At 48.5% G+C, this 27,526-nt stretch overlaps 1 protein-coding gene across 3 annotated transcripts; it reads left to right on the top strand.

Moving 5' to 3' along the window:
* The first annotated feature begins 11 nt into the window (after nucleotides 1-11).
* LOC131697373 (membrane protein MLC1-like) lies at nucleotides 12-26,128 on the top strand. Of its 3 annotated transcripts, none has more exons than XM_058985458.1 (12): nucleotides 19-233; nucleotides 7,344-7,542; nucleotides 12,891-12,980; nucleotides 16,024-16,077; nucleotides 16,197-16,298; nucleotides 17,580-17,681; nucleotides 18,286-18,354; nucleotides 20,527-20,643; nucleotides 22,189-22,245; nucleotides 23,430-23,552; nucleotides 23,846-24,013; nucleotides 25,642-26,128. In XM_058985458.1, exons 1-12 carry the CDS (start codon nucleotides 223-225, stop codon nucleotides 25,714-25,716), a joined length of 1,167 nt encoding a protein of 388 aa, XP_058841441.1. In that variant the 5' UTR covers nucleotides 19-222; the 3' UTR covers nucleotides 25,717-26,128. The 3 variants fall into 3 exon arrangements, with proteins under 3 accessions (XP_058841443.1, XP_058841441.1, XP_058841442.1); XM_058985459.1 differs by lacking the exon at nucleotides 19-233 and adding an exon at nucleotides 383-2,133; XM_058985460.1 differs by lacking the exon at nucleotides 17,580-17,681 and having other exon boundaries at nucleotides 12-233.
* Nucleotides 26,129-27,526: the final 1,398 nt, after the last annotated feature.

Raw genomic sequence — 27,526 nt, 5'->3', positions numbered from 1 at the left:
GCCCTCTCTGGCACAGGAACATGTTGTTCGCTGGGCTTTTTGTTCTCAGGCTGAATAGATCCTGTTCCAAACTTTCTAAAGACGGTGTGACGCAGAGTTTGCTGTAGCTTCAGAGCTGAGCCTCCCTTTGCACAGAAGACACATCAGGGACTCCTCAAACAGCAGCTCCCTGTGCCCAGTGAGTGCTTCACCTGCATCTGTGCAGCAGCGGACACAGCAGCAATGAGCAGCAGGTGAATATAACATGTGACAGCGGGGCTCAGGTAGAGGCAGGGGCTGCAGGGGAAGCTCAGGTAGAGGCAGGGGCTGCAGGGGAAGCTCAGGTAGAGGCAGGGGCTGCAGGGGAAGCTCAGGTAGAGGCAGGGGCTGCAGGGGAAGCTCAGGTAGAGGCAGGGGCTGCAGGGGAAGCTCAGGTAGAGGCAGGGGCTGCAGGGGAAGCTCAGGTAGAGGCAGGGGCTGCAATACAGACAATGGAACAGTACCTGGACAGTTCCGGTTCTCTGGCCCCCCTCCAGAGCTTAGATGGAGGAAGGCACCGTTTCTCATCTCCAGGGCTGCAGAAGTTTCGAGGAGTTCTTAGAGACAGGAAAGCAAAAGTCCTGTAATGCAGAGCTGGCCGGTGAATTGAGAAGTGCGCATGTTTGCTTTGGTTAGAAAGGCCTAGTTTTTGCTCTGTATCTGATCAATGCTTTTGTTAAGTTTGCTGAAGTTTAAAATACATTATTGTTGGGTCAGTGCCAGATTCAGACTGGGCCAAATGAATGAAGCCTTTGTCCCAGGGCACAGATTCCTTTCCATTTGAACTCAGCAAGTTATATTGCAGGTTTCCATGGCGCTGTATTAACTATAATTGAGGCTTGTGCTGTTGTTAAAAACCTTTCCAGTGGTGATGTGTTAATGATTCACAGTATCTACCTGACTGATTGTGTGTGTGTGTGTTGAAGTGGGATTATAAAGCACTGCAGTAATTGTACAGCTACCTGACTGCACTCACTGGTGGGAGCGACATCGTGTGAGACGCTCATCGTTTAAAAGTGCAGAGCAGTTAGAAGCAGTTTGAAAGCAGATTGACAGCTGCAGAAACTAGAGTGAAACTTACAAAAAAGAATAATAATAATAACATGGCCTTCAAGCCAGTAACTGTGACACCTGCATGATGTGGGAAATCTGAGAAAACCCAGCAGAGCTCAACCAAGTGTGTGTAAAGTGCTGCACGATCCAGGACTTGCTTCAGCAAGTAAGTATGCTAGAAATGGAGCTGGAGGAAATGAGACAGCAACAGGAGCTTGAGGAGCTGACACACCCACAATTCATGGAAGTCTGCACCCCTAGCAGACTGAAAGACACCAGGGAGATGGAAGAGAGTTGAAACAGCTGGGTTCAGATAGGCAGAAGCAGAGAAAAAAAGAAACTTCATCAAACACAACCACCAGAAATCCAGACAGCCAACACATTTGAGCCACTTCAACATTTAGATGACCAAAACCAACATCAAGGGAATGAAAGAAACAACATCCAGGACCCTATAAACAGTGCTGGCCAGGCAGCAAAAAGAAGGGAGGTCATGATTGTTGGGAACTCCATACGAGAAACACAGCAAGTTCAGTTCGCAGTTTGGACCCCCTTACTACAACAGTGTGCTGCCTTCCAGGAGCCTCAGTCAAGCACATCACTGAGAATGTGGACAGGCTCCTTGAACGAACAGGAGACAACCCGGTAGTAGTCGTCCACATCGGTACAAACAACATTGGAAGTGACAGGCCAAGATCCCTGCAAAACAAATTCAGAGAGCTAGGAAGGAAATTAAAAGACAAGATCAAAACTGTGGTATTTTCTGGGATACTGCCGGCACCTTGCAAAGGACCATATGGACAGCTGGAAATACAAAATCAAAATGCATGGCTGAAATCGTGGTGCACACAGGAAGGCTTCACCTTTCTTGAACATTGGAGCACTTTCTACAACAAGGACTATCTATACAGGTGGGACGGACTGCACTTAAACAGAAAGGGAACCAATCACCTCGGAGAAAGGATCCTTCAGGCGGTACAGAAGCATTTAAACTAGAAAGGAAGGGGGGAGAAAACAAAAAAACAGAAGGGAGACCACATCAAAACAAGGGCAACAACTCAGGTAAGACAACTATTAAATGTATTTATCTTAATGCTAGAAGTCTCAGAAACAAAATGTTAGAACTTGAAGCTACTGCACTAACAAGTAACTACGATGTGATAGGTGTTACAGAAACTTGGTTGTCTGAGAGTGATGGAGACGAATATAATATTAGTGGGTACATACTATATAGGAAAGACAGGCAGGACAGAAGAGGCAGAGGGGTAGTGCTATACATAAGAAATAGTCTTCAAGCCCAGGTGTTAAATCAGGACAAAGAACACAATGCAGAATCAATATGGGTCAGAATAATGGACACAAATTCAAAGGGCATAATAATAGGAGCATGCTATAGACTGCCAAATTCAGACGCTGAGAAAAATAATCTGTTATACAATGACATTCGAAATGCGTGTAGGGCGACTTACAATCGTAAGCAAATACATTTCAAGTGTTACAATACAAGTAATACAATAAGAGCAAGAAATACAATAACTTTTGTTCAAGCAAAGTACAAGTGTGACAAACCACAATTCAATAATGCAGCAGATAATAGTGATAGTTACATCAGGATATGATTAAATAGTGATAGTTACATCAGGATGTGATTAAATACAAAGTACTACAGGTTAAACACTTTGCAGATTACAGTATTCTGAAGTACAGGATTAAATGCAGTAAAATAGGGGGCAGATAAGAGCAAAATAAAGCACATTTACATGAAGGGTGATAGTGTCCCAGGATACAAACAGAGGAGTTCTACAGGTGCTGTTTGAAGAGGTGAGTCTTAAGGAGGCGCCGGAAAGTGGTCAGGGACTGGGCAGTCCTGACATCTGTAGGAAGGTCATTCCACCACTGCGGAGCAAGGGTGGAGAAGGAGCGGGCTCTGGAGGCAGGGGAGCGTAGCGGAGGTAGAGCTAGTCTTCTAGTGCAGGCGGAGTGGAGAGGTCGAGTGGGGGTGTAGGGAGAGATGAGGGTCTGGAGGTAGCTGGGTGCAGTCTGGTCAAGGCATCTGTAGGCTAGTACAAGAGTCTTGAACTGGATGCGACTAAAGCTAAGGTTTACAATTTTAGAATAACTAACTATGAAGGTATGAAACGGAGACTAACAGAAGTAGATTGGAGTAAAATAGAGAAAACATCCACAGAAAAAGAATGGCTGTTTTTAAAAATGTAGTACTAGAGGCACAAAACAATTACATCTCAAAAGTAGACAAATCTAAATCTAAAACAAAATGGCCAAAATGACTTAATAGATCAATTAAAAAAAATAAAAGAAATGAAAGAAGTTATTTACAAACCGCTAACCAAGATCATGCAACAGTCTCTTGACACAGGGGTTGTACCGACAGACTGGAAAATAGCAAACGTAATACCAATCCACAAAAAGGGAGACAAAACCGAACCAGGTAACTACAGAACAATAAGCCTGACTTCTATTATATGTAAACTTATGGAAACGATAATAAGATCCAAAATGGAAAATTACCTATATGGTAACAATATCCTGGGGAGACAGCCAGCATGGTTTTAGGAAAGGGAGATCGTGTCTAACTAACCTACTTGACTTTTTTGAGGATGCAACATTGAAAATGGATAACTGCAAAGCATACGACATGGTCTATTTAGATTTCCAGAAAGCTTTTGACAAAGTCCTGCATAAAAGATTGATTCTCAAACTGAACGCAGTAGGGATCTGAGGAGATGCATGCACATGGATTAGGGAGTGGTTAACAGGTAGAAAACAGAAAGTACTGATTAGAGGAGAAACCTCAAAGTGGAGTGAGGTAACCAGTGGTGTACCACAGGGATCAGTATTAGGTCCTCTGCTATTCCTAATCAACATTAATGATTTAGATTCTGGTATAGTAAGCAAACTTGTTAAATTTGCAGACGACACAAAAATAGGAGGAGTGGCAAACACTGTTGAAGCAGCAAAGGTCATTCAAAATGATCTAGACAACATTCAGAACTGGGCAGTCACATGGCAAATGACATTTAATAGAGAAAAGTGTAAAGTATTGCATGCAGGCAATAAAAATGTGCATTATAAATATCATATGGGAGATAGTGAAATTGAAGAAGGGAACTATGAAAAAGACCTAGGAGTTTATGTTGACTCAGAAATGTCTTCATCTAGACAATGTGGGGAAGCTATAAAAAAGGCCAACAAGATGCTCGGATATATTGTGAAAAGTGTTGAATTTAAAATCAAGGGAAGTAATGTTAAAACTTTACAATGCTTTAGTAAGACCTCACCTAGAATATTGTGTTCAGTTCTGGTCACTTCGCTACAAAAAGGATATTGCTGCTCTAGAAAGAGTGCAAAGAAGAGCGGCCAGAATTATCCCGGGTTTAAAAGGCATGTCGTCTGCAGACAGGCTAAAATAATTGAATCTATTCAGTCTTGAACAAAGAAGACTACGCGGCGATCTGATTCAAACATTCAAAATCCTAAAAGGTATTGACAATGTCAACCCAGGGGACTTCTTTGACCTGAAAAAAGAAACAAGGACCAGGGGTCACAAATGGAGATTAGATAAAGGGGCATTCAGAACAGAAAATAGGAGGCACTTTTTTACACAGAGAATTGTGAGGGTCTGGAACCAACTCCCCAGTAATGTTGTTGAAGCTGACACCCTGGGATCCTTCAAGAAGCTGCTTGATGAGATTCTGGGATCAATAAGCTACTAACAACCAAACGAGCAAGATGGGCCGAATGGCCTCCTCTTGTTTGCAAACTTCCTTATGTTCTTCTTATGTTCTTATGTTCTGAATGTGGAGGGGATGAATGGCACTGCCATGCTCGTTATTATCATACGCAGCAGCTGCCACTCTTCTTATGATTTATTACTGTTGTGTTTGTGAGGTGATAGGGTAAGGATTAGAGGTGATAGCTCCTGATCACACTGCAGACGTCATTCTCTGAGGTCACATGGAGGGGGTTCAGCGCAGACGTCATTCTCTGAGGTCACATGGAGGGGGTTCAGCGCAGACGTCATTCTCTGAGGTCACATGGAGGGGGTTCAGTGCAGATGTCATTCTCTGGGGTCACATGGAGGGGGTTCAGTGCAGACGTCATTCTCTGGGGTCACATGGAGGGGGTTCTCTGCTCCTGGCGTCTGTGCTGGTGTGTGTTTATTTGGCTTATGAAAGTGCTGTGACTTCATGTTACATAAGCATTTTATACTTCCTGTTATACTCTATCACTCACACTGCTTTGATTTCCTCAACTATAAATGTATTCATTAACTATGGAATTATTTAATACATAATTATTGGTATGATGCCCTGTGGAATCTGAAACATTCCTCAGACTTGGCAAGCGTCTCCCCTCCTTTCCTCCTCCTCTACCCTCTCCTCTCTTCTCTCTCCTCTCCCCTCTCTCCTCTCTCCTCTCTCCCCTCTCTCCTCTCTCCAGGTGTACAGAACCTGTCTGTAACCCCCCTCTCTCCTCTCTCCTCTCCCCTCTCCCCTCTCCCCTCTCCCCTCTCCCCTCTCTCCTCTCCCCTCTCTCCTTTTTTCTCTCCCCTCTCCCCTCTCTCTTCTCTCCCCTCAGTCAGGTGCATGCTGAGATGACTCATGAGGACAGCACATCTCCTCTCTCCAGGTGTACAGTGCCTGTCTGTAACCCCCCTCTCTCCAGGTGTACAGTACCTGTCTGTAACCCCCCTCTCTCCAGGTGTACAGTGCCTGTCTGTAACCCCCCTCTCTCCAGGTGTACAGTGCCTGTCTGTAACCTCTCCTCTCTCCAGGTGTACAGTGCCTGTCTGTAAGCCCCCCCCCTCTCCTCTCTCCTCTCTCCAGGTGTACAGTGCCTGTCTGTAACCCCCCCTCTCTCCAGGTGTACAGTACCTGTCTGTAACCCCCCTCTCTCCTCTCTCCTCTCTCCAGGTGTACAGTACCTGTCTGTAACCCCCCTCTCTCCTCTCTCCTCTCTCCAGGTGTACAGTGCCTGTCTGTAACCCCCCTCTCTCCAGGTGTACAGTACCTGTCTGTAACCTCCCCTCTCTCCAGGTGTACAGTACCTGTCTGTAACCCCCCTCTCTCCTCTCTCCTCTCTCCAGGTGTACAGTGCCTGTCTGTAACCCCCCCTCTCTCCAGGTGTACAGTGCCTGTCTGTAAGCCCCCCCTCTCTCCTCTCTCCAGGTGTACAGTACCTGTCTGTAACCCCCCTCTCTCCAGGTGTACAGTGCCTGTCTGTAAACCCCCCTCTCTCCAGGTGTACAGTGCCTGTCTGTAAGCCCCCTCTCTCCTCTCTCCTCTCTCCTCTCTCCAGGTGTACAGTGCCTGTCTGTAACCCCCCCTCTCTCCAGGTGTACAGTACCTGTCTGTAACCCCCCTCTCTCCTCTCTCCTCTCTCCAGGTGTACAGTACCTGTCTGTAAGCCCCCTCTCTCCAGGTGTACAGTACCTGTCTGTAACCCCCCTCTCTCCTCTCTCCTCTCTCCAGGTGTACAGTACCTGTCTGTAACCCCCCTCTCTCCTCTCTCCTCTCTCCAGGTGTACAGTGCCTGTCTGTAACCCCCTCTCTCCTCTCTCCTCTCTCCAGGTGTACAGTACCTGTCTGTAACCCCCCCTCTCTCCAGGTGTACAGTACCTGTCTGTAACCCCCCTCTCTCCTCTCTCCTCTCTCCAGGTGTACAGTACCTGTCTGTAACCCCCCTCTCTCCTCTCTCCTCTCTCCAGGTGTACAGTACCTGTCTGTAACCCCCCCTCTCTCCAGGTGTACAGTGCCTGTCTGTAAGCCCCCCTTCTCTCCTCTCTCCTCTCTCCAGGTGTACAGTGCCTGTCTGTAACCCCCTCTCTCCTCTCTCCTCTCTCCAGGTGTACAGTACCTGTCTGTAAGCTCCCCCTCTCTCCAGGTGTACAGTACCTGTCTGTAACCTCCCCTCTCTCCAGGTGTACAGTACCTGTCTGTAAGCCCCCCTTCTCTCCTCTCTCCTCTCTCCAGGTGTACAGTACCTGTCTGTAACCCCCCCTCTCTCCAGGTGTACAGTACCTGTCTGTAAGCCCCCCTTCTCTCCTCTCTCCTCTCTCCAGGTGTACAGTACCTGTCTGTAAGCCCCCCTTCTCTCCTCTCTCCTCTCTCCAGGTGTACAGTACCTGTCTGTAAGCCCCCCTTCTCTCCTCTCTCCTCTCTCCAGGTGTACAGTACCTGTCTGTAACCCCCCCTCTCTCCAGGTGTACAGTACCTGTCTGTAAGCCCCCCCCCTCTCCTCTCTCCTCTCAGTCAGGTGCGTGCTGAGATGACTCGGGAGGATGGATCGCGGGAGGAGTTCTCTTATGACAGGATGCCGACGCTGGAGCGTGGAAGCCGGCAGGAGAACAGCAGCTACTCTGTGGAGGTGAAGGCCAGCGACCTGCAGCTCGCAGACAGATTCCCCTCCTGCTTGAGCTACCGAGCCTGGCTCTTCAGCATCCTCATCGGGGTGGGTTAACACGGGGGCAGCTTCTGACTCTGTACCCCGCCTTCCACACACACACAAAAACACAGACACACACTCCAACACAGACACTTCAACACACACACACCAACACAGACACTCAAACACACACACACACACACACAAAAACACAGACACACACACACACACACACACTCCAACACAGACACACACTCCAACACAGACACACACTCCAACACAGACACTTCAACACACACACACACTCAAACACACACACACACCAGCAGACACTCAAACACACACCAACACAGACACTCAAACACACACACACTCCAACACAGACACACACACAACACACAACACACACCAACACAGACACACACTCAGACACACACACAAACACAGACACTCCAACACAGACACACACTCAAACACACACACACTCCAACACAGACACACACACACAACACACAACACACTCCAACACAGACACACACTCAAACACACACACACTCAAACACACACACAAACACAGACACTCCAACACAGACACACACTCCAACACACACACACTCCAACACACACACTCCAACACACACACACACTCAAACACACACACACTCCAACACAGACACACACACAACACACACACACACAAACACAGACACTCACACACAAACACAGACACTCAAACACACACTCTCAAACACAGACACTCAAACACAGACACAAAAAACACAGACACAAACACATAAGAACATAAGAAAGTTTATTGCACGCAGGCAATAAAAATGTGCATTATAAATATCATATGGAAGATACTGAAATTGAAGAAGGAATCTATGAAAAAGACCTAGGAGTTTATGTTGACTCGGAAATGTCTTCATCTAGACAATGTGGGGAAGCTATAAAAAAGGCCAACAAGATGCTCGGATATATTGTGAGAAGTGTTGAATTTAAATCAAGGGAAGTAATGTTAAAACTCTACAATGCATTAGTAAGACCTCACCTAGAATATTGTGTTCAGTTCTGGTCACCTCGTTACAAAAAGGATATTGCTGCTCTAGAAAGAGTGCAAAGAAGAGCGGCCAGAATTATCCCGGGTTTAAAAGGCATGTCGTATGCAGACAGGCTAAAATAATTGAATCTATTCAGTCTTGAACAAAGAAGACTACACGGCGATCTGATTCAAGCATTCAAAATATTAAAAGGTATTGAGAATGTTGAGAGTGTCTGCGGCTGGAGCAAGGCGACAACGGTCAGGGGTTTGAAGATTCATCAAGGGAGAATGAAATGCTTGAGGAAGAAGGGACAAGGGCCTCGCATTGATCAGTACTTCTTACGAAGTCAGTCAAGTCAGTCGAATGAAATCCAGCGACAGGAAGCAAACCACAGTTCGCAGGATATCAGCACCCCTGTCATAGATGTGAGGAGGACTTGCATGGACACAGTTAGTGATGAACCTAATGATCCTTGTGAACCCGGTCAGACAAACCAGCATAAGAGAGAAAAGAACCTCAACGGGCACAAGCCTGGAGTTAAATGGCCAAGAGCTTGTGAGAAAACTGCATGGGACACAGTAAACACAGATCTCTGCGTTGCATTGGAAAGATTAAGTGGAACAGTTGAAAAGAAGCTGGATAAATTTGGGGACATCATCTACGCATATGGAAGTGAGAGGTTTGGAGTTGAAAAAAGGAAGGAAAAAGTACAAACTATTCCTGGAAAGTCTAGACGGCAGCAGGAGATTGAACGCTTAGTTAGAGAAAGGAGACAGCTGAGGAACCAATGGAGAAGAGCAGAACAAAGTCAGAAGGAGGGACTCAATCTCTTACAAAGGGTCATAAAAGATAAGCTTGCAACATTGCGCAGAGCTGAGCGCCTACGGAAACGCTACAAAAAGAAGGAGCGTGCGAGAGCTAACTTTTATAAAGACCCATTCAAATTTGTAAAGAAGTTATTCACCAGTGAGAAGAATGGCACACTAAAAGCATCTAAGGTTGAGCTGGAGAGATATTTGGAGGAAACACATACAGATTCAAAAAGGCAGGAGCCTATGTCAATTCCGTCAGACATCCCACCTATCAATCCACCAGAATACCAAATGGAGGACTGTGCACCTAAGTGGAAAGAAATAGAGCAAGCTGTGAAAAAAGCAAGGGCTTCATCATCTCCAGGGCCTAATGGAGTTCCGTACAGAGTGTACAAGAGTGCTTCAGGAGTTCTACGAATTCTGTGGAAATTGATGAAAGTGGCATGGGAAAAACAGGTTGTACCAAGAGCATGGCGCCGAGCAGGTGGAGTCTTTATACCTAAAGAAAAAGATTCTACAAGCATCAGTCAGTTTCGTCCCATTTCCCTATTAAACGTAGAAGGCAAGATTTTCTTCAGCATTATTGCTCAGAGATTGTCAGCTTACCTATTAAAGAACTGCTTCATTGACACTTCAATACAAAAAGCGGGCATTCCAGGTTTCCCAGGTTGCTTAGAACACATCAATGTGATCTGGCAACAAATTCAATCAGCTAAAAAGGAGAGGAAGGAGCTCCATGTGACATTCCTGGATTTGGCTAATGCATATGGTTCAGTGCCACATGAACTACTTTGGGCAGCATTTGATTTTTTCAGTGTACCGATGACAATAACAAATTTAGTAAAAGCCTATTTTGGAGATTTGCAATTCAGTTTTTCAACTTCAGAATTCAGCACTACATGGCAATGCCTAGAGGTTGGAATAATGGCAGGATGCACCATTTCTCCACTGGCTTTTACCATGGCAATGGAAGTAATCATTAGGGCATCAAAATGGGTAGTAGGAGGAGAGCGCTTGGCTTCTGGAATGCGACTACCACCAATTCGAGCATACATGGATGACATGACAACCATGACTACAACAGTAGCCTGCACTAATCGATTATTGGGCAAATTAACCAATAACATTGAATGGGCACGAATGCAATTCAAGCCCACTAAATCAAGGAGCATCTCTATAATTAAAGGCAAAGTAGTAGATAAAACATTCTTCATTAATGGTGAGGCAATACCAACAGTGTCTGAGAAGCCAGTGAAGAGTCTTGGGAGATGGTACGACGGGGATCTAAAGGACACAGTTCGTGTGGGAGAAGTTAGACAACAAGCAGTGGAAGGGTTGAAGAGCATAGACAGCTGCGCACTACCAGGTAAACTAAAACTCTGGTGCTTTCAGTTTGGTCTACTGCCGAGGTTGCTGTGGCCACTGACTGTGTACGAGGTTTCTTTGACAACAGTAGAGAAGCTGGAAGCTTTAATCAGTTCATACATCAGGAAATGGTTGGGAGTTCCACGCTGCCTCAGCAGAGTGGGACTTTATGGTAAAGGAATACTGCAGCTACCAGTCTCTGCTCTAACCGAGGAGTTTAAGTGCGCCAAGGTCAGACTGGAAATGACATTAGTAGAGTCACGCGATAAATGCGTAAGGGAGGCAGCACCTGTGTTGAAAACTGGAAGAAAGTGGGCGGCAAAGAAAGCTGTGGAAGATGCAAAGGCTGCCCTTCGAATTGGTGATATCATGGGGCAAGTTCAGCATGGAAGAGGGGGTCTTGGTTTCAGTTCAACTCCTCCTACATGGCACAAGGCGGCCCCAGCTCAAAGAAGGAAGCTGGTAGTCAACGAGGTGCAGAAGCAGGAGGAGAGGATGAGGTGTATAAAGGCCATTTCCCAGGCCAAACAGGGAGAATGGATGAGATGGGAGAGTGTGGAACAACGCAAGATTGGCTGGCAAGACCTATGGTCAATGGAACAGAGCAGGATCAGTTTCCTCATCAGGTCAACATATGATGTTCTCCCATCACCACAGAACCTAAACCTCTGGGTAGGAGAGGATCCCTCATGTCCTTTGTGTTCATCACCTGCAACATTAAGGCACATTTTGACAGGATGTAAGGTGGCTCTTAGCCAAGGACGGTTTACTTGGCGCCATGACCAGGTGCTGCGATGTTTGGCCTTAGCATTGGAAGACAAGCGTAACATGACCAATAAGTTGCCACCTGTTCCATCAAAACATTACACACAAAAGACAACATTCCTCCGCCCAGGAGAGCAACCACCAAGAAAAGGTGTTAAAACCAATCCTCGCCCAGGACAACTGGAAGCTGCTAGAGACTGGAATATGCTGGCAGATGTTGGTCAACGGCTTATTTTTCCACCTGAGATTGCCACCACTAACCTTCGACCAGATATTGTCTTGTGGTCTGGATCAGCACGCCTTGTTCACCTGGTAGAGTTAACAGTGCCATGGGAGGACGCTGTAGATGAGGCGTATGAGAGGAAGAAACTGCGGTATGCTCAACTAGCCACTGAAGCGGAACAGCGAGGATGGAGAGTTCGGGTTTACCCAGTGGAAGTGGGTTGTCGAGGATTTGTGGCACACTCTACAACCCGGTTTCTCAGAGACGTCGGATTCAGTGGCCAAGAGTTGCGTCGCACAGTGAAGAACTTATCTGAAGCAGCAGAGAGGAGCAGCAACTGGCTGTGGTTGAGACGGAAAGATTCTGGCTGGGGACAGGTAAGTAAGCTGGGCTGAGTTGAGTGGGGGACGGAGGGGGGTGATGCTGGGACGCCAGAATCACCGTCGAGCCCTCTTGAGGTGTCGTGGGCTAGTCGACGAAACACTGAGGATGGAAGGTGCCCACTTGAAAACCCCAGAGATGTACCCTACTTAGCTCAATCCAGACGGTTGTCATGCTGATGCGCTGGGGAGGCCGCACTTTGGTTGATCCCCGGAGCCAGCATCGCAGCCGTCGTGTGTGCTGATGCGCCAGGGAGGCAAAATAAGCTGATCCCTGGAGCCAGCATTACACTTCAGCCATTAACACCAGACAGAAGGATATCTACATCATCATATGGAAGGAAACGTAAATGGATGGAGACACATATGGATCACATTAGTTTACTGTAAAGCTACGTCTTAGTTGGTGCTTATCTTGGCGAGAGCCGAGTTCAAATCAGCATGAAGTTTTAACATCTACTCTCGTGTAATGGAAATCTTGACCCGGGGGACTTTTTTGACCTAAAAAAAGAAACAAGGACCAGGGGTCACAAATGAAGATTAGATAAAGGGGCATTCAGAACAGAAAATAGGAGGCACTTTTTTACACAGAGAATTGTGAGGGTCTGGAACCAACTCCCCAGTAATGTTGTTGAGGCTGACACCCTGGGATCCTTCAAGAAGCTGCTTGATGAGATTCTGGGATCAAACAAGCTACTAACAACCAAATGAGCAAGACGGCCGAATGGCCTCCTCTCGTTTGTAAACTTTCTTATGTTCTTATGTGTGAATCAGGCGAGGGGCTCCCCCTGCTGGAAGCTGTCTAAAGTGCCTGTCTATGTTTCAGAGCAGTGTCCTGATCACGGCTGGCTTCTCTCTCTACCTGGGGAACGTGTTTCCAGCTGCCATGGATTACCTCCGCTGTGCCGCAGGTTCAGTAAGCACCCTCTACAGTCCTACTGGGGTTCTGCAGGCTGGGGGTGGAGGTGGATACAACAGAGAAGCCCTGATAACACATAGAGACCTCTGTGCCCCTGGGGTGACTCAGCAATAGGCTTTGCCATACAGCCAGGACTCAGCACCAGGTGTACAGGAGCTAGGTATAGTATGATAGCAGATGACTTGTTCCACATAGCCTATGATTTGCAGAACTCTATTGCCTCCTATTGTCTTCAGTCAGCATGGAGGCTCATCTCCGAGTTCATTGAGCAGAGCAGGTCTGCGGCACCCAAAGGGCCATTGATTGTTGCTCTGTGAATCCAGAACTAACAGGGTACTAGTTATAGTTCAGTGATCTCTGCTGCTCTGAATGAATGAACTAACAGGGTACTAGTTATAGTTCAGTGATCTCTGCTGCTCTGAATGAATGAACTAACAGGGTACTAGTTATAGTTCAGTGATCTCTGCTGCTCTGATTGAATGAACTAACAGGGTACTAGTTATAGTTCAGTGATCTCTGCTGCTCTGAATGAATGAACTAACAGGGTACTAGTTATAGTTCAGTGATCTCTGCTGCTCTGATTGAATGAACTAACAGGGTACTAGTTATAGTTCAGTGATCTCTGCTGCTCTGAATGAATGAACTAACAGGGTACTAGTTATAGTTCAGTGATCTCTGCTGCTCTGATTGAATGAACTAACAGGGTACTAGTTATAGTTCAGTGATCTCTGCTGCTCTGATTGAATGAACTAACAGGGTACTAGTTATAGTTCAGTGATCTCTGCTGCTCTGAATGAATGAACTAACAGGGTACTAGTTATAGTTCAGTGATCTCTGCTGCTCTGATTGAATGAACTAACAGGGTACTAGTTATAGTTCAGTGATCTCTGCTGCTCTGATTGAATGAACTAACAGGGTACTAGTTATAGTTCAGTGATCTCTGCTGCTCTGATTGAATGAACTAACAGGGTACTAGTTATAGTTCAGTGATCTCTGCTGCTCTGAATGAATGAACTAACAGGGTACTAGTTATAGTTCAGTGATCTCTGCTGCTCTGAATGAATGAACTAACAGGGTACTAGTTATAGTTCAGTGATCTCTGCTGCTCTGAATGAATGAACTAACAGGGTACTAGTTATAGTTCAGTGATCTCTGCTGCTCTGAATGAATGAACTAACAGGGTACTAGTTATAGTTCAGTGATCTCTGCTGCTCTGAATGAATGAACTAACAGGGTACTAGTTATAGTTCAGTGATCTCTGCTGCTCTGAATGAATGAACTAACAGGGTACTAGTTATAGTTCAGTGATCTCTGCTGCTCTGATTGAATGAACTAACAGGGTACTAGTTATAGTTCAGTGATCTCTGCTGCTCTGAATGAATGAACTAACAGGGTACTAGTTATAGTTCAGTGATCTCTGCTGCTCTGATTGAATGAACTAACAGGGTACTAGTTATAGTTCAGTGATCTCTGCTGCTCTGAATGAATGAACTAACAGGGTACTAGTTATAGTTCAGTGATCTCTGCTGCTCTGAATGAAGGAATTAACAGGGTACTAGTTATAGTTCAGTGATCTCTGCTGCTCTGAATGAATGAACTAACAGGGTACTAGTTATAGTTCAGTGATCTCTGCTGCTCTGATTGAATGAACTAACAGGGTACTAGTTATAGTTCAGTGATCTCTGCTGCTCTGATTGAATGAACTAACAGGGTACTAGTTATAGTTCAGTGATCTCTGCTGCTCTGAATGAATGAACTAACAGGGTACTAGTTATAGTTCAGTGATCTCTGCTGCTCTGATTGAATGAACTAACAGGGTACTAGTTATAGTTCAGTGATCTCTGCTGCTCTGAATGAATGAACTAACAGGGTACTAGTTATAGTTCAGTGATCTCTGCTGCTCTGATTGAATGAACTAACAGGGTACTAGTTATAGTTCAGTGATCTCTGCTGCTCTGAATGAATGAACTAACAGGGTACTAGTTATAGTTCAGTGATCTCTGCTGCTCTGAATGAAGGAATTAACAGGGTACTAGTTATAGTTCAGTGATCTCTGCTGCTCTGAATGAATGAACTAACAGGGTACTAGTTATAGTTCAGTGATCTCTGCTGCTCTGAATGAATGAACTAACAGGGTACTAGTTATAGTTCAGTGATCTCTGCTGCTCTGATTGAATGAACTAACAGGGTACTAGTTATAGTTCAGTGATCTCTGCTGCTCTGAATGAATGAACTAACAGGGTACTAGTTATAGTTCAGTGATCTCTGCTGCTCTGATTGAATGAACTAACAGGGTACTAGTTATAGTTCAGTGATCTCTGCTGCTCTGAATGAATGAACTAACAGGGTACTAGTTATAGTTCAGTGATCTCTGCTGCTCTGAATGAAGGAATTAACAGGGTACTAGTTATAGTTCAGTGATCTCTGCTGCTCTGAATGAATGAACTAACAGGGTACTAGTTATAGTTCAGTGATCTCTGCTGCTCTGATTGAATGAACTAACAGGGTACTAGTTATAGTTCAGTGATCTCTGCTGCTCTGATTGAATGAACTAACAGGGTACTAGTTATAGTTCAGTGATCTCTGCTGCTCTGAATGAATGAACTAACAGGGTACTAGTTATAGTTCAGTGATCTCTGCTGCTCTGATTGAATGAACTAACAGGGTACTAGTTATAGTTCAGTGATCTCTGCTGCTCTGAATGAATGAACTAACAGGGTACTAGTTATAGTTCAGTGATCTCTGCTGCTCTGATTGAATGAACTAACAGGGTACTAGTTATAGTTCAGTGATCTCTGCTGCTCTGAATGAATGAACTAACAGGGTACTAGTTATAGTTCAGTGATCTCTGCTGCTCTGAATGAAGGAATTAACAGGGTACTAGTTATAGTTCAGTGATCTCTGCTGCTCTGAATGAATGAACTAACAGGGTACTAGTTATAGTTCAGTGATCTCTGCTGCTCCCCTGAATGAATCCCGTTTACACAGGAATCAGTGTCTGTCTGATTCCTGCAGCTTCATTATTCCCCTTGTCTTGCAGAGCATTCCTGTTGCTGTGGTGAGCTTCGCGATCGCGAGGAATGGGAGGACTGTGGTAGGTTTGCTTTCCTCTTTACTGAGGTCCAGTGGGAGTGGCTCTGACTGATCTGTATTATCCAATGAGAATGCAGATTGAGGCGCAGCTCTGAAGGGGTGTGTCTTTGTCTCTGGCAGGTCTCCGATTACCAGGTCATGTTTGTGTCGGCGTTCGCTGTCACGACAACCTGCCTGGTGTGGTTCGGCTGCAAACTGGTGCTGAACCCAACAGCCATCAATGTGAGCATCACTGAGAGTCCTGCTGTGTGTGAGGGAGTGAGGGGGAGTGTGAGTGTGTGAGGGAGTGAGGGGGAGGGGGAGTGTGAGTGTGTGAGGGAGTGAGGGGGAGGGGGAGTGTGTGAGGGAGTGAGGGGGAGTGTGTGTGTGAGGGAGTGAGGGGGAGGGGGGGTGTGAGTGTGTGAGGGAGTGAGGGGGAGGGGGAGTGTGAGTGTGTGAGGGAGTGAGTGTGAGTGTGAGTGTGAGAGGGAGTGAGGGGGAGTGTGAGTGTGAGTGTGAGTGTGTGAGGGAGTGAGGGGGAGTGTGAGTGTGTGAGGGAGTGAGGGGGAGGGGGAGTGTGAGGGAGTGAGGGGGAGGGGGAGTGTGAGTGTGAGAGGGAGTGAGGGGGAGGGGGAGTGTGAGTGTGAGAGGGAGTGAGGGGGAGGGGGAGTGTGAGTGTGAGAGGGAGTGAGGGGGAGTGTGAGTGTGAGAGGGAGTGAGGGGGAGGGGGAGTGTGAGTGTGAGTGTGTGAGGGAGTGAGGGGGAGTGTGAGTGTGAGAGGGAGTGAGGGGGAGTGTGAGTGTGAGTGTGAGTGTGTGAGGGAGTGAGGGGGAGTGTGAGTGTGTGAGGGAGTGAGGGGGAGGGGGAGTGTGAGGGAGTGAGGGGGAGGGGGAGTGTGAGTGTGAGAGGGAGTGAGGGGGAGGGGGAGTGTGAGTGTGAGAGGGAGTGAGGGGGAGGGGGAGTGTGAGTGTGAGAGGGAGTGAGGGGGAGTGTGAGTGAGTGTGAGTGTGTGAGGGAGTGAGGGGGAGTGTGAGTGTGTGAGGGAGTGAGGGGGAGGGGGAGTGTGAGGGAGTGAGGGGGAGGGGGAGTGTGAGTGTGAGTGTGTGAGGGAGTGAGGGGGAGGGGGAGTGTGAGGGAGTGAGGGGGAGGGGGAGTGTGAGTGTGAGTGTGTGAGGGAGTGAGTGTGAGTGTGTGAGGGGGAGTGTGAGTGTGAGAGGGAGTGTGAGTGTGAGTGTTTGAGGGAGTGTGAGTGTGTGAGGGAGTGTGTGTGAGTGTGAGTGTGTGAGGGGGAGGGGGAGTGTGAGTGTGTGAGGGAGTGAGTGGGAGTGTTCTGTCTATATGTGCATGAGAGAAAGAAAGAGTATGTGTGTCCACAACACTACACCCCTTGGTTTATTGAAAACAATATTCAAAAGTACAATATTATGAATCAAATTGTATATATATTTGAATATGCATCCCCTTCCCCCTCTCGCTCCCCCTCTCGCTCCCCCTCTTGCTCCTCTCCTTTCCCCCTCTCTCCAGATCAATTTCAACCTGATCTTATTGATCCTGCTGGAGATCCTGATGGCGAGCACCGTGATCCTCTCTGCCCGCTCCTCTGAGGAGTGCTGCATCCGCAGGAAGGTAGAATCCGCCCCTCCGTCACACCATCCTCCCTTCTTCACTGATTCCATCCCTCTCTCTCCCTGACTGCCTCACTCACACCATCCTCCCCTCTCCCTGGCTCAGTGATTCACTGACTCCTCCCCTCTCCCTGGCTCACAGTGATTCACTGACTCCTCCCCTCTCCCTGGCTCACAGTGATTCACTGACTCCTCCCCTCTCCCTGGCTCACAGTGATTCACTGACTCCTCCCCTCTCCCTGGCTCACAGTGATTCACTGACTCCTCCCCTCTCCCTGGCTCACAGTGATTCACTGACTCCTCCCCTCTCCCTGGCTCAGTGATTCACTGACTCCTCCCCTCTCCCTGGCTCACAGTGATTCACTGACTCCTCCCTCTCCCTGGCTCACAGTGATTCACTGACTCCTCCCCTCTCCCTGGCTCAGTGATTCACTGACTCCTCCCCTCTCCCTGGCTCAGTGATTCACTTCACTTCATTCCACTCAGGTTTCCAAAGCCCTTCGTGTAATACACTAAGCTGCTGTAGTAATCCTCCAGTCCTGTAGGAGCAGTAGAGTGAGAACAGTCATGATACCTGCAGTCACCTCTTTCTCTTTGTGTTTCAGCCTCACGCCTGTGACTCTGGCTTCTTGAACCCCATCATCTTCCCCACGCGCATCCTCAAGTCCTACTCTGTGAGTAATGAATCGGGAATGAGTGTGAGTCCTGTATAGATACTGGAGTGTGGGGTCCTGTATAGATACTGGAGTGTGGGGTCTGTATAGATACTGGAGTGTGGGGTCTGTATAGATACTGGAGTGTGGGGTCTGTATAGATACTGGAGTGTGGGGTCTGTATAGATACTGGAGTGTGAGTCCTGTATAGACACTGGAGTGTGGAGTCTGTATAGATACTGGAGTGTGAGTCCTGTATAGATACTGGAGTGTGGAGTCCTGTATAGATACTGGAGTGTGGGGTCTGTATAGATACTGGAGTGTGGGGTCTGTATAGACACTGGAGTGTGGGGTCTGTATAGATACTGGAGTGTGAGTCCTGTATAGATACTGGAGTGTGGGGTCTGTATAGATACTGGAGTGTGAGTCCTGTATAGATACTGGAGTGTGAGTCCTGTATAGATACTGGAGTGTGGGGTCTGTATAGATACTGGAGTGTGGAGTCTGTATAGATACTGGAGTGTGGGGTCTGTATAGATACTGGAGTGTGGGGTCTGTATAGATACTGGAGTGTGGGGTCTGTATAGATACTGGAGTGTGGGGTCTGTATAGATACTGGAGTGTGTGTCTTGTATAGATACTGGAGTGTGAGTCCTGTATAGACACTGGAGTGTGAGTCCTGTATAGATACTGGAGTGTGGGGTCCTGTATAGATACTGGAGTGTGAGTCCTGTATAGATACTGGAGTGTGAGTCCTGTATAGATACTGGAGTGTGGAGTCTGTATAGATACTGGAGTGTGGGGTCTGTATAGACACTGGAGTGTGGGGTCTGTATAGACACTGGAATGTGAGTCCTGTATAGATACTGGAGTGTGAGTCCTGTATAGATACTGGAGTGTGGGGTCCTGTATAGATACTGGAGTGTGGGGTCTGTATAGATACTGGAGTGTGAGTCCTGTATAGATACTGGAGTGTGAGTCCTGTATAGATATTGGAGTGTGGGGTCTGTATAGATAGTGGAGTGTGGGGTCTGTATAGACACTGGAGTGTGGGGTCTGTATAGACACTGGAATGTGAGTCCTGTATAGATACTGGAGTGTGAGTCCTGTATAGATACTGGAGTGTGGGGTCCTGTATAGATACTGGAGTGTGGGGTCTGTATAGATACTGGAGTGTGGGGTCTGTATAGATACTGGAGTGTGGGGTCCTGTATAGACACTGGAATGTGAGTCCTGTATAGATACTGGAGTGTGAGTCCTGTATAGATACTGGAGTGTGGGGTCCTGTATAGATACTGGAGTGTGGGGTCTGTATAGATACTGGAGTGTGAGTCCTGTATAGATACTGGAGTGTGAGTCCTGTATAGATATTGGAGTGTGGGGTCTGTATAGATAGTGGAGTGTGGGGTCTGTATAGACACTGGAGTGTGGGGTCTGTATAGACACTGGAATGTGAGTCCTGTATAGATACTGGAGTGTGAGTCCTGTATAGATACTGGAGTGTGGGGTCTGTATAGATACTGGAGTGTGGGGTCTGTATAGATACTGGAGTGTGGGGTCTGTATAGATACTGGAGTGTGGGGTCCTGTATAGATACTGGAGTGTGAGTCCTGTATAGACACTGGAGTGTGAGTCCTGTATAGATACTGGAGTGTGGGGTCCTGTATAGATACTGGAGTGTGAGTCCTGTATAGATACTGGAGTGTGAGTCCTGTATAGATACTGGAGTGTGGAGTCTGTATAGATACTGGAGTGTGAGTCCTGTATAGATACTGGAGTGTGAGTCCTGTATAGATACTGGAGTGTGAGTCCTGTATAGATACTGGAGTGTGGGGTCTGTATAGATACTGGAGTGTGAGTCCTGTATAGATACTGGAGTGTGGAGTCTGTATAGATACTGGAGTGTGAGTCCTGTATAGATACTGGAGTGTGGGGTCCTGTATAGATACTGGACTGTGGGGTCCTGTATAGATACTGGAGTGTGAGTCCTGTATAGATACTGGAGTGTGGGGTCTGTATAGATACTGGAGTGTGAGTCCTGTATAGATACTGGAGTGTGAGTCCTGTATAGACACTGGAGTGTGAGTCCTGTATAGATACTGGAGTGTGGGGTCTGTATAGATACTGGAGTTTCTGGAGTTTTGTTTGAACACATTTATCATATACTCTCTTCCCTGTCTCTGTCCTTGCAAGGTGATTGAATTGATAGTGGGGATCTCAGCTGTGTTTGGTGGGATCATCGCCCTCAATACGGATGTTCTGGTCCCGGGACCCTACCTGTCTGCCACCTTCTTCTGGATACTAGTGGCTGTGAGTACCGCAAAAGCACGCCAGTGCAGTGTACTAGACAGAACAGTGTACAGGACAGTATTAGAGCTCAGAGTACGGGACAGTGTTAGAGCTCAGTGTACAGGACAGTGTTAGAGTTCAGTGTATAGGACAGTGTTAGAGTTCAGTGTATAGGACAGTGTTAGAGCTCAGAGTACGGGACCGTGTTAGAGCTCAGAGTACAGGACAGGACAGTGTTAGAGCTCAGAGTACAGGACAGGACAGTGTTAGAGCTCAGAGTACAGGACAGGACAGTGTTAGAGCTCAGAGTACAGGACAGGACAGTGTTAGAGCTCAGAGTACAAGACAGTGTTAGAGCTCAGAGTACAGGACAGGACAGTGTTAGAGCTCAGAGTACAGGACAGGACAGTGTTAGAGCTCAGAGTACAGGACAGGACAGTGTTAGAGCTCAGAGTACAGGACAGGACAGTGTTAGAGCTCAGAGTACAAGACAGTGTTAGAGCTCAGAGTACAGGACAGTGTTAGAGCTCAGAGAACAGGACAGGACAGTGTTAGAGCTCAGAGTACAGGACAGTGTTAGAGCTCAGAGTACAGGACAGTGTTAGAGCTCAGTGTACAGGACAGTGTTAGAGCTCAGAGTACAGGGCAGTGTTAGCGCTCAGAGAACAGGACAGGACAGTGTTAGCGCTCAGAGTACAGGACAGGACAGTGTTAGAGCTCAGTGTACAGGACAGTGTTAGAGCTCAGAGTACAGGACAGTGTTAGAGCTCAGTGTACAGGACAGGACAGTGTTAGAGCTCAGTGTACAGGACAGTGTTAGAGCTCAGTGTACAGGACAGTGTTAGAGCTCAGTGTACAGGACAGTGTTAGAGCTCAGAGTACAGGACAGTGTTAGAGCTCAGAGTACAGGGCAGTGTTAGAGCTCAGAGTACAGGGCAGTGTTAGAGCTCAGTGTACAGGACAGTGTTAGAGCTCAGTGTACAGGACAGTGTTAGAGCTCAGTGTACAGGACAGTGTTAGAGCTCAGAGTACAGGGCAGTGTTAGAGCTCAGTGTACAGGACAGTGTTAGAGCTCAGTGTACAGGACAGTGTTAGAGCTCAGAGTACGGGACCGTGTTAGAGCTCAAGAGTACAGGACAGTGTTAGCGCTCAGAGTACAGGACAGTGTTAGAGCTCAGAGTACAGGACAGTGTTAGAGCTCAGTGTACAGGACAGTGTTAGCGCTCAGAGTACAGGACAGTGTTAGAGCTCAGAGTACAGGACAGTGTTAGAGCTCAGTGTACAGGACAGTGTTAGAGCTCAGAGTACAAGACAGTGTTAGAGCTCAGTGTACAGGACAGTGTTAGAGCTCAGTGTACAGGACAGTGTTAGAGCTCAGAGTACAGGACAGTGTTAGAGCTCAGTGTACAGGACAGTGTTAGAGCTCAGAGTACAAGACAGGGCAGTGTTAGCGCTCAGTCTAAGGAGATGATTTTCTCACAGGCAAAGCAGAACAATATGAGTTAATAGCAGGGATGTAATTCTGTTGTTGATGTGACTACTAACCTGCTGGCCCTCTGTCTGCAGTGTTTCCCGAGTGCCATTGCCAGCCATGTAGCAGCAGAGTATCCCAACAAGTGTCTGGTAAGTGATCCCAGAACAGAACCGCTGAGTACGCTGCAATAGAGCATCACTCAGACTGAACACGGCTCTCAATACCACCCCCCTCGGAGTCACAAAATACCACTTATCTAAACACTGTATCAACAGAGCATCACTCAGACTGAACACGGCTCTCAATACCACCCCCCTCGGAGTCACAAAATACCACTTATCTAAACACTGTATCAACAGAGCATCACTCAGACTGAACACGGCTCTCAAGACCACCCCCCTCGGAGTCACAAAATACCACTTATCTAAACACTGTATCAACAGAGCATCACTCAGACTGAACACGGCTCTCAATACCACCCCCCTCGGAGTCACAAAATACCACTTATCTAAACACTGTATCAACAGAGCATCACTCAGACTGAACACGGCTCTCAATACCATCCCCCTCGGAGTCACAAAATACCACTTATCTAAACACTGTATCAACAGAGCATCACTCAGACTGAACACGGCTCTCAATACCACCCCCCACGGAGTCACAAAATACCACTTATCTAAACACTGTATCAACAGAGCATCACTCAGACTGAACACGGCTCTCAATACCACCCCCCTCGGAGTCACAAAATACCACTTATCTAAACACTGTATCAACAGAGCATCACTCAGACTGAACACGGCTCTCAATACCACCCCCCTCGGAGTCACAAAATACCACTTATCTAAACACTGTATCAACAGAGCATCACTCAGACTGAACACGGCTCTCAATACCACCCCCCACGGAGTCACAAAATACCACTTATCTAAACACTGTATCAACAGAGCATCACTCAGACTGAACACGACTCTCAATACCACCCCCCTCTAATGTTGTATAACAGCCCTGCGCTGGTCTCTAATGTTGTATAACAGCCCTGCGCTGGTCTCTAATGTTGTATAACAGCCCTGCGCTGGTCTCTAATGTTGTATAACAGCCCTGTGCTGGTCTCTAATGTTGTATAACAGCCCTGCACTGGTCTCTAATGTTGTATAACAGCCCTGCGATGGTCTCTAATGTTGTATAACAGCCCTGTGCTGGTCTCTAATGTTGTATAACAGCCCTGTGCTGGTCTCTAATGTTGTATAACAGCCCTGTGCTGGTCTCTAATGTTGTATAACAGCCCTGTGCTGGTCTCTAATGTTCTCTGTGCTGCCCTGCTGCTCTGCAGGTGGAGGTACTGATTGCTATCGGCAGTGTCACCTCCCCGCTGCTCTTCTCTGCCTCGGGGTACCTGTCCGTCAGCATCATGAGCTTCATTAACATCTTCCACCACGAGCTGCCTGCTGCCAAGGTGAGCCCTGCTCTGACCCTGCTTTCTCCCAGCCTGACCCCTCAGCCCATGGGACCAACTGAACGCCTGCACAGCCTCCAGTAGGAACTCTGACCATACCGTTTTAGTCTGGAGCTGCAGTTGCTGAACTTACTGTCATTTCTGACATGTTTCGTTTCTTAGTTTCAGTGCTGGACTGCGCTGTATTACAGACCCAAACTCCTAATCATGTTCACTGGTTCAGAAATACCAGTGTGGTCAGTGTAACAGCAGCACTGTGTATTCCACAACTGAGTGTGTTTTGTAATCGTCAGCAATCCTACGACGTGCTGCTGCTAATCCTGATGGTGCTGCTGCTGATCCAGGCGTTCCTCACTTTGGCGACTGTGATCCACTGTGTCGCCTACAAGACTGAGCTCCGCCTGGCCCAACCCAGCTGGAGCAGCGGCCCCTTCATACAGCACGAGCCCCAGCCCACAGAGGTACAGTGAACTGCTACTGAATACCTGCCCCGTGTACCTGCCCCTCTCTCACTGCTACTGAACACCCGCCCCTCTCTCACTGCTACTGAACACCCGCCCCTCTCTCACTGCTACTGAACACCCGCCCCTCTCTCACTGCTACTGAACACCCGCCCCTCCCTCACTGCTACTGAACACCCGCCCCTCCCTCACTGCTACTGAACACCCGCCCCTCTCTCACTGCTACTGAACACCCGCCCCTCTCTCACTGCTACTGAACACCCGCCCCTCCCTCACTGCTACTGAACACCCGCCCCTCTCTCACTGCTACTGAACACCCGCCCCTCTCTCACTGCTACTGAACACCCGCCCCTCTCACTGCTACTGAACACCCGCCCCTCTCTCACTGCTACTGAATACCCGCCCCTCCCTCACTGCTACTGAACACCCGCCCCTCTCTCACTGCTACTGAACACCCGCCCCTCTCTCACTGCTACTGAACACCCGCCCCTCTCTCACTGCTACTGAACACCCGCCCCTCTCTCACTGCTACTGAACACCCGCCCCTCTCTCACTGCTACTGAACACCCGCCCCTCTCACTGCTACTGAACACCCGCCCCTCCCTCACTGCTACTGAACACCCGCCCCTCTCTCACTGCTACTGAACACCCGCCCCTCTCTCACTGCTACTGAACACCCGCCCCTCTCTCACTGCTACTGAACACCCGCCCCTCTCTCACTGCTACTGAACACCCGCCCCTCTCTCACTGCTACTGAACACCCGCCCCTCTCTCACTGCTACTGAATACCCGCCCCTCTCTCACTGCTACTGAATCCCTGCCCCTCTCACATGGCTACTGAATCCCTGCCTGTGTAGCTGCCCCTCTCTCACTGCTACTGAATCCCTGCCCCTGTGTAGCTGCCCCTCTCACATGGTTAGGGAATCCTTGCCCCTGTGTACCTGCCCCTCTCACATGGCTATTGAATCCCTGCCTGTGTAGCTGCCCCTCTCTCACTGCTACTGAATCCCTGCCCCTGTGTAGCTGCCCCTCTCACATGGTTAGGGAATCCCTGCCCCTGTGTAGCTGCCCCTCTCACATGGTTAGGGAATCCTTGCCCCTGTGTAGCTGCCCCTCTCACATGGTTAGGGAATCCCTGCCCCTGTGTAGCTGCCCCTCTCACATGGTTAAGGAATCCTTGCCCCTGTGTAGCTGCCCCTCTCACATGGTTAGGGAATCCTTGCCCCTGTGTAGTTGCCCCTCTCACATGATTAGGGAATCCTTGCCCCTGTGTAGCTGCCCCTCTCACATGATTAGGGAATCTCTGCCCCTGTGTAGCTGCCCCTCTCACATGGCTAGGGAATCCCTGCCCCTGTGTAGCTGCCCCTCTCACATGGCTAGGGTATCCCTGCCCCTGTGTAGCTGCCCCTCTCACATGATTAGGGAATCTCTGCCCCTGTGTAGCTGCCCCTCTCACATGGTTAGGGAATCCCTGCCCCTGTATGTGTTCAATACCTGCTTCTCTCACACGATGCTGCACTGACAGGCAGGCGTGGCTGGGGGAGCCGGACTCGGCTGGGCAGTCGGGTGCAGTTCAGTGAAAGCGTGTTGAGGATGGACATGCTGCTTACCTGGCCTTCCTCTTCCAGGTTCCCAATGGCACCATGAAGGACTTCGACAAGGACAAGGCGTGGAAGGCAGTGGTGGTGCAGATGGCACAATGAAGAGGGAGGGGGAGTCTGACTGGCTCTCAGATTAGCCTCTCTTTCTGTGAAGTCCAGCCAACCCAGAGCAGCTGAATGGTCCTGAACTCAACGTGGGTTTTACCCTGAACAGATTGTAGCGTTATATAAATATTACTCACATGATATTTAGCTGCTCAAGCAGCCCCCCCTGCTTCTAACAACACAGGGGAGGTTTCACTAACATCAGTGTCTGAACCTGCAATGTTGTAACAACCAGCTAACCGTATGCAGTCCTTAGCTTGGAGATGTAATATAGTGAAATACAGAACTCCTTATTTTTATATTCAGTAGGTATCTATTTAACTGTGCTTATTTCTGTGCTTATAAAACAGCATTGTTTTGTCTATGGTACAAGCTGTTGCTGTTCCAATAAAGCCATGTGTGTCTCTTTTCTGCTCTGTAGTGTGTTTCCCAGCACTGGGAGCTGACAGGCTCCTCATACAAACACACAGGAATAGAAACAGGGTCCAGTGTAACCTGAGTGGATACAAACAGTCTAACTGGGATATAAAATACAAGGACAGCCTGAGGTTCAAACACAACACTGAAACAGTGAGCGTACACAACACTGAGGGGATCACTGCAGGGTGTGCAGAGGGATAGAGGATCACTGCAGGGTGTGTGTGCAGAGGGGATCACTGCAGGGTGTGCAGAGGGGATCAATGCAGGGCGTACAGAGGGATAGAGGATCACTGCAGGGTGTGCAGAGGGATAGAGGATCACTGCAGGGTGTGCAGGGGGGATAGCGGATCACTGCAGGGTGTGCAGAGGGATAGAGGATCACTGCAGGGTGTGCAGAGGGATAGAGGATCACTGCAGGGCGTGCAGGGGGGATAGCGGATCACTGCAGGGTGTGCAGAGGGATAGAGGATCACTGCAGGGTGTGCAGGGGGATAGAGGATCACTGCAGGGTGTGCAGGGGGGATAGCGGATCACTGCAGGGTGTGCAGAGGGATAGAGGATCACTGCAGGGTGTGCAGGGGGGATAGCGGATCACTGCAGGGTGTGCAGAGGGATAGAGGATCACTGCAGGGCGTGCAGGGGGGATAGCGGATCACTGCAGGGTGTGCAGGGGGGATAGCGGATCACTGCAGGGTGTGCAGAGGGATAGAGGATCACTGCAGGGCGTGCAGGGGGGATAGTGGATCACTGCAGGGTGTGCAGAGGGATAGAGGATCACTGCAGGGCGTGCAGGGGGGATAGCGGATCACTGCAGGGTGTGCAGAGGGATAGAGGATCACTGCAGGGTGTGCAGGGGGGATAGCGGATCACTGCAGGGTGTGCAGGGGGGATAGCGGATCACTGCAGGGTGTGCAGAGGGATAGAGGATCACTGCAGGGTGTGCAGGGGGGATAGCGGATCACTGCAGGGTGTGCAGAGGGATAGAGGATCACTGCAGGCTGTGCAGGGGGGATAGTGGATCACTGCAGGGCATGCAGAGGGATAGAGGATCACTGCAGGGTGTGCAGGGGGGATAGCGGATCACTGCAGGGTGTGCAGGGGGGATAGCGGATCACTGCAGGGTGTGCAGAGGGATAGAGGATCACTGCAGGGTGTGCAGGGGGGATAGCGGATCACTGCAGGGTGTGCAGAGGGATAGAGGATCACTGCAGGGTGTGCAGAGGGATAGAGGATCACTGCAGGGTGTGCAGGGGGGATAGCGGATCACTGCAGGGTGTGCAGAGGGATAGAGGATCACTGCAGGGCGTGCAGGGGGGATAGAGGATCACTGCAGGGTGTGCAGGGGGGATAGCGGATCACTGCAGGGTGTGCAGAGGGATAGAGGATC

This window comes from Acipenser ruthenus, chromosome 14, assembly GCF_902713425.1.
Source record: "Acipenser ruthenus chromosome 14, fAciRut3.2 maternal haplotype, whole genome shotgun sequence".
Classification (NCBI taxonomy): Eukaryota; Metazoa; Chordata; class Actinopteri; order Acipenseriformes; family Acipenseridae; genus Acipenser; species Acipenser ruthenus.
The sequence above is the reverse complement of the archived record's forward strand: the minus strand, read 5'-3'. Positions and strand labels throughout refer to the sequence as shown.

Coding starts and splice junctions, on each gene's coding strand:
- LOC131697373 (XM_058985458.1), top strand. Junction 7,543..12,890: donor TCTTCAGCATCCTCATCGGG/GTGGGTTAACAC, acceptor TCTATGTTTCAG/AGCAGTGTCCTGATCACGGC. Junction 12,981..16,023: donor TCCGCTGTGCCGCAGGTTCA/GTAAGCACCCTC, acceptor CTTGTCTTGCAG/AGCATTCCTGTTGCTGTGGT.